General features: G+C 45.2%; 2 protein-coding genes and 1 pseudogene across 2 annotated transcripts in view; 2 read left to right on the top strand and 1 right to left on the bottom strand.

Annotated features, from left to right (window-relative positions):
* The window catches only part of KAT2B (lysine acetyltransferase 2B), a 40,514-nt gene extending 39,166 nt beyond the window's left edge, over nucleotides 1-1,348 (bottom strand). The window contains exon 1 of the mRNA XM_064704619.1: nucleotides 1,127-1,348. Coding sequence (XP_064560689.1) covers nucleotides 1,127-1,348 — 222 coding nt within the window. The remainder of the gene's footprint in view (nucleotides 1-1,126) is intronic.
* Nucleotides 1,347-11,407, top strand: LOC135442906 (uncharacterized; annotated as a pseudogene).
* A 1,639-nt stretch (nucleotides 11,408-13,046) lies between these two features.
* Nucleotides 13,047-15,986, top strand: PP2D1 (protein phosphatase 2C like domain containing 1). The gene is given in 7 exon segments (XM_064703183.1): nucleotides 13,047-13,117; nucleotides 14,820-14,861; nucleotides 14,863-14,900; nucleotides 14,903-15,195; nucleotides 15,197-15,646; nucleotides 15,649-15,826; nucleotides 15,829-15,986. Coding segments are annotated over 7 exon segments (1,230 nt in total).
* Nucleotides 15,987-16,572: the final 586 nt, after the last annotated feature.

Raw genomic sequence — 16,572 nt, 5'->3', positions numbered from 1 at the left:
TCTCGTTTGTCACCTTGGCCTTTCACTTAACATCTGCCCAAGTAGGAGAACAGAGAAAATAAGATGCACTTTTTTCACAAACAGCTACTCTCAAAGCTGAAAGCGTTACTAGGGGATCTGACATCAGCACTGCCAATCTAAATATGTCAGCCCCGCTGTGCATCCACAAATTGCCTTGACAGCAGCAGCGCAGCCAGCGGCCCGTGCTCTGAGCACAGGCGACAATGCCCGCGGCCTGAGCTCTAGAGGCGGGAGCGACAGCTCTGACCCAGCTCCCTCCCTCTATAATAAACAGGCGAGTCCCGCTTCTCCCACCAAGAAGAAAATCGCAGGTGGACAGAAAGTGCTTGTGATGGGAAACCAGGAGCAAGCAGCACTCCTAAATGCGAGCGCCGGGCAGACACGGAGCAGAGAGCTCCGCTGGGGCAGGGTACAGGTGGACAGGGGACCCCGCCGTGCGCTCGGGCACCACACACCCGCCCCGGCGCTACGTGACCGCCGGGGACACAACTTTCCCAAGCGCGGAGGCCGCGCCCCTTCGCACCTCTGCCAGCGCCGCTGGCGACAGTGGCAGCTCCCGCCCGGAGCAGCGGCCTCAGCGGTGACAACAGCTCCGCGCTGCGAGACCGCGGCCAAGGCGGGCGGGAGCAGCCCCTGCCCGGGGCCGGGACGTGCGGGCGGAGCAGAGAAGCGCCGCTCTCCCCGCCCGGGATGTTTACGCGGAGACCGCTGCAGCTGCGCCGCTCACCCAGCGCTCACCGCCGGCACCGGGAGCCGCCCCGCCTGCAGCCCCCTCCCGCGGAGGGACGGCCGGAGCAGCCGGAGCGTCGGGCAGCGGGACGAGCAGCGGGAAGGGCGAGAGGGAGGGAGGCGGCGCTACACGCGCAGTCCCGTACTCGGTGCGCACGGGTTTAATTTTTGCGGCCACCAGGCGGAAAGCTCCGGCAGGAGCAGGATCCACCGGCACCACCGTAGCCACCACTTCCTCGGGCAGCGCCGGGCGGCAGCCGGGCCGCCCCCGCCCCCGGCAGGGCACGGCCCTTCCCCACCTCCTCCCTCTCCTCCCCTCCCGTCAATCCCCACCCTCCGTGGGCGGGGGGGCTCCCGCGGCCGCCCGGCCGGGTACCTTGCAGGCGGAGTAGACGCCCAGCTTCTCCAGCTTCTTGGCCCGCGGCGCGGCGCGCAGCTGCGCTTTCTTCCCCGCGGTGCGCGCCGAGCCAGCCCCGCCGGGGTTCTCGGCGGCGCTGCGGACCGGCCCCCCGGCGGCCACCCCCGCGGCGGCCGGGGAGCCCTGCTGCGGCCCGCCGCCGCCCGCCGCCCCGGCCCCGCCGCCGCCAGGCTCCGCCATGCCCGCGGCGCGGCGGCAGCCGCCCGTCCGTCCGGCCCGCCGGCGCGGCGCGGAGCGCCCGGCCCTGGACCCTCCCCTTCGCCGCTCCGCCGGCGGCGGCTGCTCCCGGGGGGGCGGGAGGAGGGACCCGCCGCTCCGCGGGCGGCTCCTGCCCCGCCGGCGGGGGTGGGGGCCGGCACCCGCCTCCCGCCGCTGCGCACCGCAAGGGCGCGCCCGCCTCCCGCCCGCCCTCCCTGCTCGCTGCGCGGGGGCTGCGCGGGCGGGCGGCGCCCCCGCGGGAAGGGCGGCGGCACCCGCGGCGTGCGGAGCCGCTACCGAGCCATCCCGGCCCTCCGGGAGGCTGCGCGGAAAGTTGCCCTGAAAAGAGGCGGCATCGCTGGCCGTGTCGCACGGTCCCGAAGCCCGGCGAGCCCGCGGTGCTGCCGCAGCCGCCGTGGCCCCTCGGAGCGCCGCTACTTTGTTTGGCTTAACCATTGCCTTCCCACATTGTGTACTCTGCGGCCACCCGGCTTCTTCCCCAGATCATTTCTAATTCAATGTAAAAGTACGGGTCAGTTTCAAATACTGGCTAATTCAAAAACTCTCAGATTAGTTTCTCGTGTCACGGTTCTGGGGCTTGGTTTTTTGTTGTGTCCAGAAACAAGTGTTGAGAGCCGGTCAGTTTGTACCTTAAAGGGATTACCCTTTAATTGAAAGTTAAATTAAGGAAATGGCCCTGCTCCAGAGAGCGAGCGCGCTCCGTGCACAGCAGCAAGTGCACCGGCTGCGAGGCGGTTCTGCCCCGCTGCACGTATGTAAAACCGTGGTTGAGCCGTGAGAAACCACAAATGGCAATTCCGTACTACGGCACCCGGTTTGAAGGGTTGGCATTGAGGCTGGGCGTTTGCGTGGGATTTACGGTTCTTTGATGTGTGAAGCTAAACTATCAAAAAAGCAGTGTGAGTTTGGAGGGAAGTCCCAGCGCACAGAGAGGGCTTTGCAGGCACAGGGCCTTGGCAGCTTGCATGGGGAAAGCAAAAATAACTCTAGGTTTGTGCGAAGTAATATTTGGGGGGAAGGGTGGATGACAAAACCCTGCGGCGTCCTTCTTCCCTTCGCAGCTCCTGGGGATATTTTCAAGCGTGGTGTTACACAGCGAGTTGGCATATTCACGAAATTACAGGAAACCAGAATGGAATAAAATGAAGCATTTAATGAAACAGGAAGATCTGTTGTTTTCCTCTTATTTATATTTTTATTTTGAGGTGAGGTTTTAAACTGGGCAGGGTGTTGATGGGGATAGGGTCAGCCCTGCCATCCGAGCCGGGGTACCCGGGCCGTGCGGGAGCAGCCGGGCGCGCTTCGGGCTTCCCTCAGCGGTGACAGCGACCCGTAAGATGGCTGCTGCCATCCCCGCCGCTTTAAGACGGACTGGTTAAGGTGGAGGAGCCGCTGCCCTTGGCGGCAGCAGCCTCAAGATGATTAGGAAATTAAACGTGATACGAAAATCCAGTTTCTCTGTAATTTAGGAGAGAATTATCTTCGTCTTTTATTTTTAAAATTTTGTTGTAGGTGTCCGAATCACGTTTTAAAATAACAAATAGCCGGTGTATATTAGTAGCCCCTAAGAAGCTCTTTGCTTGCATTTTGTTTATGACGGTTAGGTTTCTTCTTTCGGACTTGAAAATGAAACTGTTCTTGCTTAGTTTCGCTTTCAGCTTTCCCACGACTCCTCCTCGGCAGAGCAAATGTTCCGAGCAAAGAGCACATCTGGAACAACACGCTGGCTGCAATGGACCACTTAATATCCCCGCCTGAACATAGACTCCTAGTTTTCCCGGGAGTAGATGTACCTTTACATGCCCCTGTATGTTTTTTCTTTTTGTTTTTTTTTTCCCCAAACACCAGGTTCTCCTTTAACCAGGTAGACAATGATATTTAAACCAGCATTAAGTTTGCACACTTGCATGTAATGAATTACAGTTTTGGTACTGAAAATACGTTTACTGCTTTCACACAGATGAATAACTCCACCGATGTGCATCGAGGCCACTCGGTGGGCATTTATGTCTGAAACTGCACAGGTGAATGCTCGCAGTATCACTGCCTAGGTGAACGACCTTATTTTTTAGGAACCTTAAAAGCCTGAAAACTTATTACTTCCATTAAAGTAAAATCAAAGATGAAAGTTGTCAGGAAGCAAATAATTTTACTGCAGTTCCTTCTTGAATCCTCAAGAGCATGGCTGCCTTACAATGCCATTTCTCTTTTTTTCCATTATACCTTGATGCTCGCCAGATAACCAGAAATGTAAGTCTACCAGCTTGTGGCTACAGATACAGTTGCTATAGTAACATTTATAAACACTAATTTCACTACACTTGCAAAACTGCTGCCTGCTAGAAGCTGCTTAGAAAGAAGCTCTATTCACTCTAACTGTGAATAGGTAAGTTTTCCCCTTTCTTTTTTTTAACATTAAGCCTGATCATTGCTCACATTCTAACTTTGTGCAAATATGTTGTTAAAAACAAAATGAAAAAAAGCTTTACTTTGTCTTAAACTGCTGTAGTGAAAAGAAAAATATTACATTTAAAATTTTAACAAGACTAAGGAGTGAAAAGGCAAAAACCAAACCCCTTGTGCTTTGAGATAGGAGTGGACTCATGTCAGTGTTGCATATATCCAAGCTGGTTTCTTCTGTTGGCTGAATTCAGAAGTGCAGCACGTACTAATTTTCTAATTATAATGCATGCATAAATCTGAGCACCACGTAACCCCTCTGTTGCTTGGTTTTCATCATTAAACATGAATATATTAAATTAGATTCAAACTCACAGTATTGTCTGAAAAACCCTCACCACATTTTTCAGTTTCTGTCCTTTGGGGCGTGTCAGTGGGTTTGAACAAGTGGAGCTGACTCTGAAACCCGAGTTGAGGAAGCCCAGGTGGGAGCAGACGATCCTGCCTGTGCTGCTCAGCTCACAAGCTCAGGTGAGTGGCCAGGTGACTTCAGGAATGCTACTCGTCTGCATCAAATTAGGGAAGCCAGGAGCCAGGTGAGACACAGGTGCCAGCTCATGTGGGTCTCAGGTCTCACTCAGGCTGCTGACAGCCCCGAGGAGATCCCTGCCCAGAGCCCATGCTCCCAGCAGGTCAGACATGCATTTCACATTTGTTGCTCCTGCCTGAATTCACCGTGAACACCTGACAGGCTTAAATGCAAGAGCCTGTGTGTTTGTATTATTCCAAGGAGGCAAAGGAGGCAGCTGCATTCTTGAGTCACAAAAGAGGAAATCAAAATACAGTTCAGGGCGTGCTGGACTCCTGGTTATTACCAAGTTGTCATTTAGGGCTTTTGGGGCCTATCTTGCTCCCATAAATTAAATAATGACTCAGTTAATAGCAGCCTAATGCTGTATGCTACTGCTCTGACAGGGACCACCCAGTCCACAGTTGAGCTGTGGGAGTCTACCCCTAACCCTCATCCCTGTCTCACAGCCCAGTCAAAACCAGCATCCCCAACCCAGCCTTGTCTCCCTCCTTTTCCTCAAGAGAGATTTTCTTCCACCTGTTTTTACTCTTGCCATTCAATTCCAATAGGAAAAGCATAGCTCTTGCTCTTCCAGGGAACTGAGTATGAAATCCTATTGTATCCTTTCATTAGTGCATTCCTTGTAGGTGAAGTGGCCTCCCTCCTGGCCACCAGGCATTCAGGAGTGCTATCAATAATTTATGAATCACTGGAAGTATTAACAATACAAAAGTTTTGCTCATTAGGCTGCCTCTAGCATCTCGTCAGCTTCCCATGGTGCTCACATGTGACTCCAACAGCACAGACCTTCCCATCAGGTTTTTGCTCTGGTAGGAAACCTCACACCCCAATTACCCAGTTTCTAAAGGAAAAAATGCAGAAAAATAAATGGATTAAATGTCATTTGCAACACCCATGGCTGCTCCAGTCACACAAATTTCTTTTTAGTGATGGACCACTTAGCAATTTTTATGTGCTTCTTACCCAGAGGATGCTCTTCTTGACTGCAGAGTTTTGATTTAATCCAAGCCAAGTGAGAAAGCTAAAAGCTGGAGTCACTCCTGCCTTTGCACCATTTGAGCTGTGTGTGTGAGGTCCAGAAGATGTTTGTTGAAGTTATTTCGCCATCAGCAGTCACTGCATAGGCTTTCAATGTATTATTTTGTGGTAGTAGAGCTCTGGATCTCTTCTCGCAAACATGGGATGTAACACCTATTTTTCCCTTACCTTCTCTTTGACTCCTCACAATTCTTTAGTTTATTCCTTTCTTTAATGTATTTTTCTGTTCTTTCTATTCCTTAATTCGTGGCAGAGATAGATCCCTGCAAACCTCTGGGACTCCACTTAGAGCATTTTGACTGCTTGTGCCATGTAGGGCAGGCCATTTGGTGCTCGAAGCCTGAAATACCCCTGGGATACTGGCCCAGGCACTGCTGGCAGGGATGGGAGAGAAAGGGCCTCCTTTCTCCTTTCTCCAGGTGCCAGCCAGCACCCTTGATACAACACTGACATAGATATTATTTCTGTAGGATGAAGTTTCAGTGGCCTAAGCACATCTGGTTGTGCAAACTCAGTCATGGGCCTTCCACATATCTGTGTGGGGGACCACCTGGAAATCCTAGATTTTCCAGGAACTAGACACACAACCACAGGCACCACTGCTAACCCCTCAGCCAAGAAGCAGAAACTAGACAGGCTAAAAACTTGCATTTGGACTGACTGTAACAGTGCTGTGTACAGCTGACAAATGCAGAGGAGCCCTAGGAGTGCAGCACCAACCCCAGATGGGATCTGTGGGGTGAAGGAGGCAGGAGGTCACTGGGACTGCAGAAGGCACAGTTACATTATCACCATCCATTCTACCTTCTGCCACAGCTTTCTTTGTGGGTCCCCAAACCCTCACATCTCTCACCTCCTGTGCCAAGGCTGGCAGGCTCACCATCCTCACTCATTGTTTCACAGCCTCTCTGCCCCACACAGGCCCTTGGGGAATAGCAAACTGCTACTTCTCCCTCACTGAGACTGACCCATCTATGAGGAAGAGCTGCAAAATATCTGGAGTGTAGAAAGAGCTGGTTTGTTGTTGTTTCACTACTCCCATTTCCCATTTTGATGCTTCCTCCCAGCTGAGGAACTGCAGCTCTGCACAAGTGGACAGTGTCACAAATTAGAACTCTTGCCCAAGAAGACCTAGTGATGGGGACTCTTATTTTAGAGGGTGGCACAAAACCAGAGGGCCTGGAATCCCGGGATTCCAGTTTTGGACAACACTTTAGGAGATAAATAAGGATCCTAATTATCTTAATTTATTCCATAATTATTTTAATTATCAATCACTTCCTTCTTTCTTACCTATTATCAGGTTTACAGGTGGGAGTACAGGATTCCGAGTCCCGAATGCACGCTCTGCCCCTGGCATTCTCCTGTGACTCACAAGTTTGTCTTTATCTCTTCCCACACCTATCATAACTAGACTTTCTTGAAGCTGCATCACTGCTTCTGGGGATGCAGTAAGTAGGCTATACATGCACACCCAAGTTGACTCACTTGGGAGAAGATGTCTTGCTCCTTCTGCACCATTCCCTCTGTCAATGGTTTTAGAGAATGAGAGGATCAGCTCTGATAAAAAAATAATGGAAGGTATAGGGTATGGCTCCTGGGTTAGCAAATGAGTTTGTTTTTCCATGTGAAGACTTTTTCAGAGGCCTTTGGGGAAGGCTTTGTACAGGTTTTCACAGAAGATATTTGCTCTTTGCTGCTTTGGCCAAAGGTGGCCACGTGGACCTGGGACCTGCTAAGGCAGCACCCCCAGCAGAGGCTGGCTGCAGCTGTGAGCAGGGCGTGAGCTGCACAGCACAGCCACACTGCACCAGAGCAGTGCCAATGCCTCACTGCCCACCCTGCGTGGCTCCTTGACTCATGCTGGTGGCATCGGGCACCCTGCAGCTCAGGGACAGTCCTGGCCACTCTGAGAGTCTCTGTCATGGTTGCTGCATGCGGGTGTGATGCATTCACTGTTTTCCAGGGGAGGTGCTGCTGCAGGAACTGTGCTGAAGGTGACATGCAATGAAGCCATGTCCTGGTGTCACAGGCACATGGGAAGGAGAGGACTGAGAGGGAAGCACAACCTGAGACATGAGCAATAAGTAAATAGGTACATTAGGGAAGCAGGAAAAGACAGGCAAGGAAGGAAGCTGGTGCTCATTCAGCAAGAATTTGTTTATATGTACTAGTTGATAATATTTTGATGAGAAACTCAGGGAGACCATGACCTCCATTTTATATCCCACAGTCCTTCTCTGCCTCATCCCATCACCCACAGGCAGGCATCTTTCCAGCATTGGTTTCAGCAGCAACGACAGTCACCATCTTCTAAGACCACAAGTATGTAGCAAATAATAAAACCCCCCAAACCTAAGAGAGGAAGGAGTTCAGGCCTGGAGATTGTGCAAGCTAAGTTCTGACTGTGTCAAAGGGAAGTGAGGAAGAAGCTCTCTCTGGGTGGAGATAGGAACAACATGTATCAAAGGGAGATAACTGCATTTGGGACTAGGCTGTTCAGATACAACTCAGATCTTCCATTCTTAAAGCTCTGGAACATCTTCCATCTTTGGTAATTAAAAAAATGATGGTTGTAGTGCCAAACTGCAGAAACGGAAAATAATCTTGCCTTACCTTATTAACAGCAAGCAGCTCCAAGTGTCATAGCTAGAAAGGTTTTCCGAAAATATGAGATTTACTGAGACAATGGTATCATCTGCCATATGAACCTCATGCTCTGCATCATTCTGTCCCTTTTAGACAGGTCAGTCTATGGCAGACTAAGCTCTGACCAGGAAGCTCTTTGTTATGACACACAGTAAATACAATTTTTTTAATCTTGAAAACATGCATAATCTCAAGCTGTGGTTCACTCCCCATTCTTCTACATCTAATTTCTTTTTATCTGCTTCTATTTTCATCTCAGAACATTAAACTGTGTTGGGTTTTGGTTCCCTAAATAGGCACAGGGAAACTGCAGTGAGCTAGAAAGCTGAATTTTATCTTTCACTGTGAAGCTGGCAGTGCCTTAGCTTGGTGTATTGTGCTGTCAGTATCTCACTGTTATCCTTTAACCTGACAGCAAAAAAACCTCCCAGTCTGTATTTGTTCCTGATGAGAGAAATACAAGGAGAGAAGGACATACAGACTAATCTTTTTACTTCATTAGAGATCAGCAAAGCAAAAGTTTATTTTTTAATATTTTTAAAAGGTTTTTAGCTATTAACATAAACAATTTATGCATAGCATAAAAAATTAACATCAGGACTGCCCTTTTAATAATTATAAGCAAAGTTATTGCAACTAAAGTGTTACAGTCTACCCTGCTACATGAATTATTATGTATATTCTCCTGATTATTTACACATTGTAATTAACTGGGACTGTTTCGGTGCTTTGAAAATGTGATTTCTTAGCACTTACCGCCACTTGTGGTGATACAAACCCATGTAAAATGTATGTGAGTGTTAAGAATTCAGTTTGCTGAGATAAAACTAACATTTTGCTGAAAGTTATCAATTTCCTGTCTCTAATCCAAGGGGCTTTTATATACACGACACATAAAATGGGTTACTATTTAAAAGACTGACAAAAAATAGCTTACGAGGTGTTTTGCATACATTAGCCCTAATTTTTCTCAGGCTTGAATGCATCATTGTAATGAAAGCACTGAAAAGTCTTGTGACATCTCTGTCTCAAATTCAAATTATGCAGAATAAAGGAAAAGGGATCTGCACAAGCAGCTTTACCCATGCACCTCCTTACCTTTCCCTGCTGGAGAGGTGCAGCATCTTCAGAGGAGTCTGATGTTCACCCCTTGTAGAGAGACAGACTTTCCTATAAACCGATCCTACAGCAGATTGAGAGTTGTAGCCAGCTGCAAGCCACCTCTGAAAGGATAAGCTATCTAAACTGTCATAAGGGGTTTTTAAGTGGCTCTGCTTAATATCAGCCTTTGCAGAAGATATGTTGTAACTGATCTACCTCAGCTGATCAGAGGCACTTGATTCATTAAGATGTATTAGGATTAATTTCAGCTGGAGGAGGTTAGGGCTTTGACTTTAACATTTTATCTAACTGCCATGACAGAAAAGAGGCACACATTGAAACACAAACTGCAGAAATCCCTATAATACACCGGTGATGGAGAGAAGTAGTAAGACCAAAAAAAAAAAAAAAAGTACTAAAAGTACTTCCTAGCTGAAATCCTGCAGGAAAAAGCAGGTGCAAAATAGTTTATTCAGGTGTGGCTGTATGGAATGCAAAGAGAGAGTCCCAGCAAAGGAATGATGTTGAAGTAGAATGAAATTCCCAAAGGCTGCTCTTGTAATGTGCCTGTGGGGTACTACTGCTGCTAAACTACCTTCCCTTGCCCTGGTGATGAATTATCAGCAATTAACAAAGATTAACTGAAACAGAAATCTCAGAGAATACAACCGCACATGCATTTTTGTCTGATTTTTCTCATCCATAAATGCTAGATACTAAAAAAAAAAAAAAACATAATCAACTTGAATATAAACACTGTGTTTTCATACTTAGTAGATACATGAAGCATAGACTGGCAAGCTTAGCTGCTCACATGGTGTCAGGATTTTGTGTTATGGTGTCTATGTATGCACATCACGTGCTGGTTTAGGGGGAGAGGATGTTATGCAAGCAGCAGTTCATATGAAATTTTCCAAGCCTGAAGCAGAAATCACTTGGGAAAAAAATTTAGGTAAAATGGCTTAGCTGTTCCTGAGAATGGGATTTGGAAAATATGTTGTTTTGAATGTATTAAGCTAAAAGGTTTTTTTTTTTTCCTAGAGAAGCTCCAAGACGGTCAGGTTTTAAACTACCACTTGGCAATTTGGCTGAAATGGCATCAGCAGTGCTTCTTTTCATTCTTGTCAATTTGCCCAAACCAGAGCAAGTTACAATATTTAGAAAGCAGCACCAGTTTGCCCATGCCAGGTAGAGCCATGCCAATGTGCAGGTAGTGAATTCAGACAGGTCCCTCTGTGCCACCAGGGCTCCATCAGGAAACACCTTGCTCGGAGGCTCTCCAGCTCTGACCCTTGGCTCTGCAGCACCAGGTGCCAGGCCTGGAACAGCACTGGGGGTGCACAGTGACGTGAGACAGACTGAGGGGAGGCTGGAGCAAGGAGCTGCAGTGGAAGAACTGGAGGTGCAGGGGCAGGGGGAGGCCACAAGCTCTGGCTGGAGGACAGGCAGAGAAGCTGGTGCTGACTGGAGTCAGGTCCTTGCAGTACCCGAAAATTCTACACCACTGAATTCTCTGCGATACATAGGCAGAAGGTTCATTACTCACTTGAATTCCTTGTGGATAATCCCACTCCCACACCATTTTGTGATCTTGCCAATATCAACAATCCCAGTGCTTCTAAGAAAGTAAATGATTCTTTAATAAAAGCATTACTGATTTGCTAAGATAAAAATTCCACATGGCAGAGAGACATGGAAGACAGGTTTATTGCGCTGGACAACCATGAAAGTAGGTCAGGTACATGCTTTCTGGAGATTCATGATGGTTGTCATGGTGTGACAGCTACAGAAACAATTGTAGCAAAGCTTCCACTTCTATTTCTTGAAGAGCTTTCTCACACAGATTCCTCCCACAAAAATAAAAATGACAAAGAGCAAATTCTAGAATTTTTTGCCAGACTAATCAAGGCAGATTACAGGAAAAAAGAGAAGAACCAAGCAATGAGGAGACCAACAAGACCAGTCTATTGTGAAAGTGTATGCTAAGTCCTTTTGGAGAATGCAGATTTTTACAGCTGGGAAGGAATGAGGTTTCCAAAGTTCACTGGAGTGGTGGTTCAGCGGGAAAAAGAATTCCTAGAGAAGAGATGGATGGCACCAAAGAAAACATCCTGAAAACAACACACACAGCCCATTAGCCAGGACAGCCAAAGGTGCTGCTGGGCTACTGCATGTTGCTATTACAGGTAAGTATATTCCATACCAGGATTTTTTTCCCCATCATCCAATTAAGTAAAAAAAAAAAAAAAAAAAGCAAGCCTAAATTAATCTAGAGATTTGTAGATTTGTTGGCAGTTGGTATATGGAGACAAAAAGCAGCAATTCCTTTAGCTTGACAATGTGAAGGATACAGGATAAATTCCCTCAGAACTGATACTGCTATCAGACCATAGTATTCAGCTTATTAGATAAGTAGCCTGAGCACAATATTTGAATTAAAGCATTCAATTCAATTTACTAATGTAAAAGACAGAGATAGGAAACATTCCATAATATACAAGTGACCTCTGTAAGAATAGTATGTTTTTGGTTGTTGTTTTTTTTTTTTTTAAATCAAGAGGTTTAAAGTGTCATCACTTTAGGACAGGCTTCTGATTTTTGATGTGTCAAAGTCCTTGTGTCAATGAAACATGCTCAAGATATTAGTTAAATTAATCTGTTTCATTGGACTAAGTGTCACCACATTTTGCTACCAGCAAATTGAAAACACGATTTGAAGGAATAATCTGAATTATTACTTTCTGAAATAGAAATCTGTTGTATTTTACTCCTATGAAAGAACTATTCAGACCTGTTTCCTTATGAAGTAGAACCTTGCTTTTCTTTAGTGAAGAATCAGTTATTTATTACAATCAGAAACAATGATACATTCCTAAGGATTCTTCACCCACCCCTGCTACAAGGGACACTACAAAGCTTTTGCAGACTGGCAACCCCAGTCAATGTATCTTCCCACCTGGTGATTTTTGTTACCAGTTAAGCACTCTCCTATAGGTAAAACAGCTGTGAGATTACAAGCAAGATACTTGTTTTCCCACAAAGAAGTGCACAAGCAGAGTGGGTAAAAAAAAACAAACAGTGTGTATAAAAAAAGCAGGTGAGTGAAGAGTTCCAAATGGATTTGTGTCTGCAGCTACATTCTCTTCCAGCCTCATGCCTGAAGCACATGCCCTCTGCACCACTTCTCTCTTACTCTCCCTGGCATTAGTAAGGAGTGGCCTTACACTGCAGCTGACATCAGAGGCACTCTTTCTTCTGTGATGTGTGCATTCACACAACTTGTAAGACTTCTTTATATTTCTCCTATGGAATTTCACCAAAATTAATGAAGAGGGTCAAATATCAGTAGAAAAAGGGAGAACCATGAGAGACTTCATTGTGGTCAAGACAAAAAAAAATTTACATTTGAAAAAAACAATTCCAGATATTGAAAAAAATACTTTTCCTTAACAACAACTTGCAGTCATCTGCCAGCCTGTAAACACTGTAAACCAACTTTATCATGCACTGACACTGCTCTAGGTAACTGTGGTATATCTCATCACCTCCATTCTTCAACGCTTGCTGCTACAGCTGTACTTTACTTCAAGTAAGCTTTCTGCAGCTATGTGACCTTGACTGGTACAGGTATCAAAACAGGTAGTTCAGCACTAGCTCAGCTGTTCTTTCAGGAAATGCAGTCACACCTTTACTGGAATACAGCATTAACTCACAAAAAAGGCTGCAGTGTTTTCAGAGGAATTTGTTTCCACCTTATTGGAAATACATTTTATTTCAAAGAGATTGATTAAGGCAAGAACTGAGGCTGGGTGAATTCTTTACCAAAATTGCTTCTGGGTCTGGTTACCTGCCTCATCCATTCCTTACAGAGAGGGTTTCATGAGGACTGCAATTAAGGATAACAAAAATTCAAGCTCTATTAACAAGTTAAGGTTTGAAGTTCATCAGAGGTACTTTAGATCTTTTATGATTCAAGTCCACATTTCTGAATCACTGCTAAATACAAGTTTATTTAATCTAATACAATTAATTTTCCACCAAATGTACCACATCAAAGGAAAGCATTCACACAACATGAACTTTCATTTTTCCCCAAGCAGTGCATTCTTACAGAAGTACAGACATGTTTCTTCAGCTTCAGGTAAGCCACTAAAGAGGATGGTCAGATACACGGAGCAGGAGCTGGTAACATGGGCAATCTTCTTCATTTAGTCCCACATTGACAGGTCAGCTAAGTTTTGTTGATTCTTTTGCCCTGTCTCTGGCTTGCAGACAAGAGAGACTTGCATCCAAAAGGGACTGGATTTTACTCTTTCTCGCAGTCAGATTGTTCCCCATGGGTTATATTATGGCCTTGGTCAGGCTTACAGTTGGTGGTCTTGCTCCAAGGGTTTAAAGGATATTTTACATATTCTTCTAGCTCTCCATGGAAATCAGAGGAAGGAGGGGGAAACAAGCACAAGGAAACATACAGAGCAAAACTTAAGGCATCTAAAATTTATAAGTAATTAAAAAGGTGCATCCTTCAGTTTGGTATTTTGAATCACTTTCTAATTTAAGGCAGAAGAAATCTGCCTTCACACACTACACACAGCTGTCTCCTACACTCGATGATGCCAGTGCTGCCCAAGAAACAACTACTGTGTAAGCAATGCCTACTCATACACCCTTTTGAGAGGTCTGGGCCCCAGTCTAGCCAGATGATATTAAAAATACAATATAAATGAACACACTGCAGCCAGCTTCATGCCTAGAAAGTCACCACATCCCAAGGAAGTTCCTTCTGCCTGGCATTGCTTTTGCCCTTATGCCAACACATTGGAGGGAACTGAACACCTCCCCTAACACAAGAAATGGTCTCCCAGGGCAGCCACAGAGGATCTCAAACAACACAGCACTTTGGTTCAGAGCTCCTTCCTTTATGCTCTGCATTCAAATCTGACATGACCAGCCTCCTGCAGTGCTGCAATTACTAACACTTTTAATTCTCAGATTTCAGAAACGTTGAGGGACAGGGAAAATACCTCTTCCTACCAAAGCCAAGAAATTAGTTCTCAACTTCCCACAATGACTAAGAATTCTTGCTCCCTTGGGTGCCTCAACCAAGAGATTTAAGGCATCCTGTAAGTAAACAGTAAACCCTACATCATGTCCAAAGTATTTTCAAGTACTAGAATTTGTAGGCTGCCAGAAACAGTCTGAGCTGAAACTTCTTGCTGAGCTCAGACACTTGAAAGCACATGTTCTCATAGGAGAAAAAGTATTTGAGAAAAACAGAGAAGTTGCATGTTGACTGGCTTTTCAACTAGAGTGCATATTTTTCATATTAGACTGCACTTTAAGCTGAATGAAATGTCACCTAAATCTCCTCATAAGAATTTATTCGCAGTCAAAGAGATGAAGATTCCAGAACAGTCTTCTAAAGAATGGAAGGGGAAAATCCACAGACAACTTTGCTGTAAAACCAGAAACAGATTCAATGATGGACATATTGTTGCATGTGAAGTAGATTATTAACTATGATCTCAGGTTTCTTCCCAGTCCTTAACAAAAGGCTGATACTGTAACAGCAGTATCTTTAAACCACCCAGAGTGCTATAAATACTATTTAAACTTCAGATGATGTATGTGCAGTCTTACGTAAAAATGAAGTCAGGTCTCTCAAGAGCACAGCACTTCCAATGTGAGAGAAAACACTTCAGAATGGTGGAAACATCAGCACTAATAAACCAGATTTGTAGAGGGATACCTGAGAACTACAAGGGCTCTTGGACATCACAGAGCTCCAGTAAAAAGAACATGTGTTATATCTGTACTTCATACTGCATCTGTCCCTATCAATGTTACTTGCCAGTTTCTTATTTTGACTTCTAATGGGCTTTGAGGGGTTCTGGATTACCTAAAGTACTTGCACCAACTCTTAACATCCACTCATTACTTGAGAATGCATGAATGCTGTTCAACAAAAGAGGACACCGTGTCTCAGTATCTAGTATCCCTCACTGGAGACAACTTAACTGACTCAAAACACTATTAATCATCTGCAAGATAGAATACAGCTATTTTATTCCAACCAAAGTATTTTTCAGTGTGACTCAAAAGGCAACCTGAAACAAAATCAGTGAAAATGTTCCAGGAAGAATTATAGGCATAGCAAAAATTGAATTCTTAATAAGGAAACCAACGACCACAAAAATCAACCTAATCCAGGACTGTCTCTTTTTAGTAACAATGAAGTAAATTCAAAGAACAGAGATACACTGTTCCAATTCTAAACACAAGGTGACTCTGAAGAACTCAGTTTGATGACAGAAAATTTTATCCAAGTTTTCATCCACAGTGAGACTTCAGAACAAGAAGAAACCAACACTTTCTGTGCAATAGGTCCAAGTCACAGCTATAAACAGCTGCAAGAGAATGTGCTGGCATCAAGGTCTAAAGCAACGAAAATGCCCTCAAAATAGACAAAACCATGCCATCTAATTCTGACTCAAATACACAGCTGGCAGAAAAAAATGGACTCCAATTAATTTGGTGACAAACTGCAGGTGATGTTGGTCAAGAACTGCAAAAGACTGCATCACCACTGGGTTCTAAACCACCACCACAGTTTGAAAAAGACACAAAAATGTACCAAATCAATTGCAAATCACAAGCTGCAGAGGAGACAGAGTCAGCTCAGAGACACTGCAATGCAACAAGTCACCTTGTGAACAACTGGCAAAGACTGCATTAGCTGCAGGTTCAAGAGACAATATTACTATTTTGATCATACTTCTAAATGGATGCGATAAGATACCCAATTACCTCAACATTTAAAGATTTATCACAGGATAACTGGAGTGCCACAATATATATAGGACGAGCTTATATTTAGCTGTGCCATGAATTTATTGTAAGCATCTTAAATGCTGACCCATACAGTGAATCAGACATCTTGTCTGGAACTGAACAAATGCAGTAAAACCTCCTGAAACTCTGAATAAGAACCAGTAATCAAAATTTTTTTAAACCACTTTATTCAAACCTGAGCACCTCAATATAAAACTAAACACTGGTGAACTGTCATTTTTCTTGCTAAACCCAGATTACTGCAAATTTAAAATCTGCACAAGTAAGTTTCTATCAGTTCAACATTTAAATAGACTAATTCATCTCTTCTGACACACTTTGTAGATTTCATATAATGAAAATAACTAAAAGAATTAGTGCAATATACTGGACTGATCAAAATAAAATGTACTTTGGAAAACAAAGTTGCGAAGTTCATTACTGACAGACAGCAGTACTTATGTTACAGATACAGGAGCATCATTTATTACTGTTCTAGCCATAAAGGAAGAACTCAGAACCCCCTTTGATTAGAGAGGAAAAAAGTTAGCTTTAAGTAACTGTACATTCTGTA

This window comes from Zonotrichia leucophrys, chromosome 2 (assembly GCF_028769735.1).
Source record: "Zonotrichia leucophrys gambelii isolate GWCS_2022_RI chromosome 2, RI_Zleu_2.0, whole genome shotgun sequence".
Classification (NCBI taxonomy): Eukaryota; Metazoa; Chordata; class Aves; order Passeriformes; family Passerellidae; genus Zonotrichia; species Zonotrichia leucophrys.
Note: the sequence above shows the minus strand (reverse complement) of the source record. Positions and strands in the feature narration are given on the sequence as shown.